Source organism: Centruroides vittatus, unplaced genomic scaffold, assembly GCF_030686945.1.
Source record: "Centruroides vittatus isolate TY-2023 unplaced genomic scaffold, ASM3068694v2 contig_656, whole genome shotgun sequence".
Lineage (NCBI taxonomy): Eukaryota > Metazoa > Arthropoda > Arachnida > Scorpiones > Buthidae > Centruroides > Centruroides vittatus.
In genome coordinates, this window is record NW_027122408.1 from 42,583 (window position 1) to 48,183 (window position 5,601).

The 5,601-nt window shown below is 30.9% G+C and overlaps 2 protein-coding genes across 2 annotated transcripts; one reads left to right on the plus strand and one right to left on the minus strand.

Annotated features, from left to right (window-relative positions):
* The first annotated feature begins 668 nt into the window (after positions 1–668).
* LOC136979966 (uncharacterized) lies at positions 669–2,119 on the plus strand. Its single transcript, XM_067275994.1, has 6 exons — positions 669–867; positions 938–1,112; positions 1,427–1,540; positions 1,626–1,664; positions 1,755–1,796; positions 1,867–2,119. The coding sequence occupies exons 1-6, from the start codon at positions 699–701 to the stop codon at positions 2,117–2,119; spliced, it is 792 nt and encodes a 263-aa protein (XP_067132095.1). The 5' UTR covers positions 669–698.
* A 1,331-nt stretch (positions 2,120–3,450) lies between these two features.
* On the minus strand, positions 3,451–5,160 carry LOC136979963 (uncharacterized). Its single transcript, XM_067275991.1, has 3 exons — positions 5,028–5,160; positions 4,817–4,942; positions 3,451–4,538 (listed from the first exon to the last, which is right to left on the minus strand). Exons 1-3 carry the CDS (start codon positions 5,153–5,155, stop codon positions 3,584–3,586), a joined length of 1,209 nt encoding a protein of 402 aa, XP_067132092.1. The 5' UTR covers positions 5,156–5,160; the 3' UTR covers positions 3,451–3,583.
* Between the last annotated feature and the right edge of the window lie 441 nt (positions 5,161–5,601).

A 5,601-nucleotide genomic window follows, 5' to 3' on the forward strand; every position in this document is an offset into this window, starting at 1 on the left:
CACGTGATCTTTGGACCACATATCTCCCCTTCTCCCATTAACTTTTACAACAGGAAGCTTTTATGCTATGAGGGCCTGTCCCTCCTTTACACCGTGAACCACCCAAGGGGTTGGTTACGAACCGGTTAGGCAACAGAACACGTGGTCTTCAGACCCCAGTATGTTTTATACAGCATAACCTTTTTTTTCCGAATCCATCAGTAGTGTGTAACCGTTTTTCCAATTTATGCCAGATTCATCTAGTAAGGCACTTGAAATTCCATACGATTGACGTGTGTTGTTAAATTTATATTGCCAAGTATCTTTGATGGGGTTTAGGACATTTCTTTGATACATATTTTGGTGTAAAAATTTTATATTTTCATCATCTGTATTTATAAGTCGTTAGTAACATCTTATTAATCTCTTTAAAAACCAAGGAAATATTTGAATTCTATTTGTTTCTGCTCTGATAGAGTAAAGCCTGGACTCCACATTATCGTAATCCGCGACGTAATCGTAAAACTGAAAGCCAAACTGACGAAACTTCCGGTTTTGGAACGTTCTGTTGGACAGAAACAAGACTGAAAGCAGAGTTAAAAATTATTTAACTTTTCCGTTTTCGTTCCGCGTTTCTGTCGTGCTGCAACCAATAACAACGCAAGGATTTGTGACGCGTAGTCACGTGAATTTGTCACGTGTAGTTTGAAATAGTCATAATGGCGGAAAGTTTAGCTAAGAGAATGAGAAAGCAAGTAGATTTGGAATTATTTATTGAAGAAGTCAGAAAGTACAGGTGTTTATACGACAAGAAATGTAGAGAGTTTAAAGATATAGGGTTGAAACACACGATATGGACGGCGATTGGCGTGAAATTTGGATTGAATGGTAAGAAAGTTTGATATACTGCATTGAACTCGTAAAGTGCAATCGTTTAATTATAAAATGTTTTAAATAGGAAGTGAAGCAGAACAAAAGTGGAAGGTGCAGAGGGATCGTTATAACAGGGAGAGAAAAAAAATTCGAGAGAGTTTAGCCAGTGGTAGTGGGACAAGAGACATATATAAAACCACGTGGCATTTATATGATCTCATGGATAGCGTCCTAAGAGATTGTATTAGTGAATGTGCAAGGTAAGTTTATTAATGTCACAGTTTCATTAATTGATGATACGTAGATATTTAGTAGTCTATCTAGAGACGATTTTATCGGAATATTAAATCAAATATCTATCACAAAAATTGCCGTGAAGAAAATACCCCTTAAAAACGCATTTTTAAGAAAATCTAACAAAAAAAATACAATAATTTAAAATAAATGCTTTTAGTTATAAAATATAGCTGCAGGGATTATTATTCTTTCATTAATATTATGTTTTTTGACTAAAATTTAAACTACTATCTACCTGATTTGTTTTCAATTTAGAATTTATTATTTTTTTCTACAGTTCAGTTAACAATATGTCCCCATTAAGGGAAATTTCCAATTTAATACACGAAGATGAAAATAGTCTAGAAAATAATATTGAGATAGTATCCTGCATGTCACTCACTCAATCAAAGTAAGTAATAAATAATTATAAAGCATAATAAGTATATGTGAAAAAAATTATTATTGGTATACTTAAATAAGACACTTATTTTTAGTAATGAAGATATTCCAATGAGCGAAACTCAAATGCAAAAGTATGTACACTTTGAACTAATTTAAATATAATAAACCTATATAATGTATTATAAGTTTTTAAACAACTGATTATTATAAATTATTTTCAGCATTTCACCTACAGAAAATCCTGATGTTTTTAATACACCAAGGTATGATTATATTGAATATATAATTAGTTGTAGGCCTATAATATGTGTGCTGATGAATCTAATTTTTCAGTTTAAGCAAGAGTAATTTCGAAAAATCTAGAAAAGAAAAAGGTATATTAAATTACTTGGAAGAGACGACAAAAAATATGTCAGAGTATTTTTTAAAAAAAGCAAAACAAGAGAAACAACCAGATCTGGTATCAAGGTTTTGTGAATACCTTGATGCCAGATTGAGAAACTTGAATCCCAGAAACAGACGAGAGGCAATTCATGGCATTGAATTGCTAATGCAAGAAAAAGAAAAGGCTGATAATGATTTTTAATAATTATTGTATATAGTGTTTTTAATAAAGGATGTTTTCAATATAAGCAGTTGATTTAAATTGAACTTCAATGAAGTTTTCATTTTATTCTTTATATAATTTATTTAAATAAATTTGATTCATAAGATGTATGAAATTTATATGTGAAATTTTTTCATTTAATTCAGATGTCTCCTGAATAATGTTCCTTGCATAAATTATTAATTTTTATACAGTCTGTTACAAAAGTATAGGAACAACACAAATTTTGTGATTTTTCAATGTTTATTTAAATTTTTTATAGAAAACAGTTTTTTGTTATTCTTTTAAAAAGCTGGAAAATGAAATTTGTTTTATCTTTTAATAATAATAATATAATAGAAGTTATCACAGTCTTTCACTTTTTACATGTTACAAAAGTATAGATAACATTTTTATGTAATTTTAGAAAGTATAAATATATTTTAGGCACTTTTAATATTTGGTTTCACCCTGTTTGGCTACAATTACTTGAAAAATTCTTTTAGGCATAGAGTTTATTAAGTTTTTTAATTGTTTATTCTTAATTTCATCCCATGTATTCATTATTGCAGTTTTCAATTGATTTACAGATTTATATTGTTTCCCACCAAATGTAATCATATTTTTGTCAACAAATACTAAATCAGTTTTACCTCCAAAACCACCCCAAATTATTACAGACCCAGATTTTAACTTCAACTCTGCTTTCTCTTATTAAAACATGCCAATAATATAGAAACCCATCAGGGTCATCTAAATTAAACTTCTCATCACTAAACATTGTTTCTTGCCATTCAGTCCATTCCATCTTGTCTTTAGTCCAATTTAAATGCATTGATTTGTGTTTGGCAGTTAAAGGTGGTTTTTCAGTTTCATTTTTAAATATTTTACATTGTTATTGTTTTTTAAAGTTCTCCAAACAGTCGCATGAGATACATCTATTTGTAATTCAGCAGTAGCTTGCCTTGTTGACATGTTTTTATTAGTTATAAGCTTCAAAACTTCTCTCTCATTCCTGGATGTTAAACATTTAGACTGTCCTGACTTTCTTTTTTTGCCCATAATTTTTATCTTGTTGGAAAACATTTTGAATAGCATTATTGAAAATATTTATATAACATTCAATAAAACATTCAAAAAAAGCCACCATGACAGTTAAAAATGATGACATCTCACCCTAGTCATGATAAGTTTAATTATTATTATGACAAATTAATTTTTAAGAGACTTTTAAGTGGTGTTCCTATACTTTTGTAACACTGTAATAATAGAAATTGTTGTCTACATTAAGAAGTTAAAAACTATATATAATTAAGACAAACACAAGTATCTTGGATTTGTTAGTTTTATTTTTTCACAAAATAACAGATTTAGAACATTACAGCTACAGGATATTCAATAAAAATATATTGTATTAGCTCAGAGGAGTAATATTTACTGATAATACAACCTATATAAAGTATACTATACTTTAGGTTGAGATTGAATTGATTTTAATTGCCAAGGTACAGCTCCCTCATTACACAAATAATCTTTATAAATGTTCCTGAGACTTTTTGCCTCTTTATTATACATATTGCTGCTCACTTTTTTAAGATTTTCAAGAGTTATATTTTCCGATCTCCATACACCTTCATTCTGATTATAATCGGAATCTTCATAATCAGCATATCCATTTGGGCAATATGCTGCAGATTTCTGAATAAGCATATTGTGGAGAACGCAACTAGCAAGCACCATGCTTTTGACTGATTCGTCATCATAATTTAATGGTCTCCTTAAGATACGAAATCGTGCTGCTAGTATACCAAAAGCATTCTCCACAACACGCCGGCCTCTGCTTAATCTGTAATTGTAAATTTTTTCACAGTGACTAAACTCAGAATGTCTGGGATAAGGACGCAACAAATTGTGCCTTAAAGGAAAGGCTTCATCCCCAATTATAAAATAAGGGAACAGTGTATTTGAATTTGGCAAAGCATCTGCTTTTGGAAAGGTTAACTTTCCATTGATCAGATGCTGACCAAATACACTTTTTCTTAGTATTCCACCGTCTGATTCACTACCATAATGCCCATAATCAATCATTAGAAAGCGATAATGTGCATCAGATATGGCTAGTAAGACCGTACTAAAAGTTCCCTTATAATTATAATTCAGACTACCGGTATTCTTTGGACACTCTCGAACAACATGTTTTCCATCAATACTACCGCAGCAGTGAGGTAGTTGCCATCTTTTTTCAAAACCATCAGAAATATTTTTCCAATCTGCCGGAGTTGATGGAAATGCCATATATTCTTTCTGGAAACATTTCCAAATGGCTTTACATGTTTCCGGTATAATTTTCCGTACAGTCTGCCTTCCAATTCGAAATGAAAAGCTCAGACTTCGGTAGGTTTCTCCAGTTGCTAGAAACCTGTAAAATAGTTTTTTGTCAGAATATACACAGAAAAAATTAAGGTAGTAGTAATTTTAGTAAGCTACTGCAATAGGTTAAAATAAATATTTTAAAAAATTAACTATATCTCCTAAATGAAAAATATAAAAGCAGTGTTTGTGCTAGAAATCATCAATAACAGAACAATTATTAAATTTAAAGCAATTACAAGGGTATGTCATATGGAAACTTTTGTGACTTTATTCTAAATGTTGGCAAATATCAGATTAAATAATAACAACGTATGGGCTATTTACCTTAAAGTTAAAGCCAATCTTTCATTTGATGATATGCTTTTGCGCCAAAACGTGTCTCTCTTCTCTATCAAGGGAGAAACCTTCTCCAATATACTATCGAACACATCCGGAGTCATCCGCATAAAACTGAACGGAATATTATTTTAATATTAATATATGTACACATACTATTCAACACATGATAAATATAATAGTTAAATTGCATATTTACTCGAAGTAAAATTCTTGATCCCGAAACCTCAACTCTCTAACGAGGGAAGAATTAAATCCATATTTCTCTCTGTCGCGGAATATTTTCCTCATCCAGAAACGATGATTTCGGCGAGGTTTCGAATGCATCAACAATTGCAATGTTAAAAAATGAAGAGAAAGCATGGCAAAATCCATAGTGTCGTCCATGTTTGTAACTTTACGACAATTGCCGAACTAATCAACAGATGGCGCATTTCCACGTAAAGTTCATTTCGGTGCTAGTGGAGTCAAGTTAAAACGAAAACATAACTGAAACGAAAACTCTGTATGTTTCAGTTCTGTTTCTGAGTTTTTGTTTTCAGGTAATGTGGAGTCCAGGCTTAACTCCAATACTCTATCAGAGCAGACCCGGCACCGTTCTCTCGAGCTTGAATATTTTACGTAAATAATTAATGTGAAACTTTTCAAACTTATAAAAAAGATCAAGAGCCCACACCGGGCTGGCGTAAAAAAGCGAAGGAAGAATAATAGCGTTGAAAATTTTAATTTGAAGTTTTAAATCAGAAATTTTTAACGTTGAGCATAAATATATA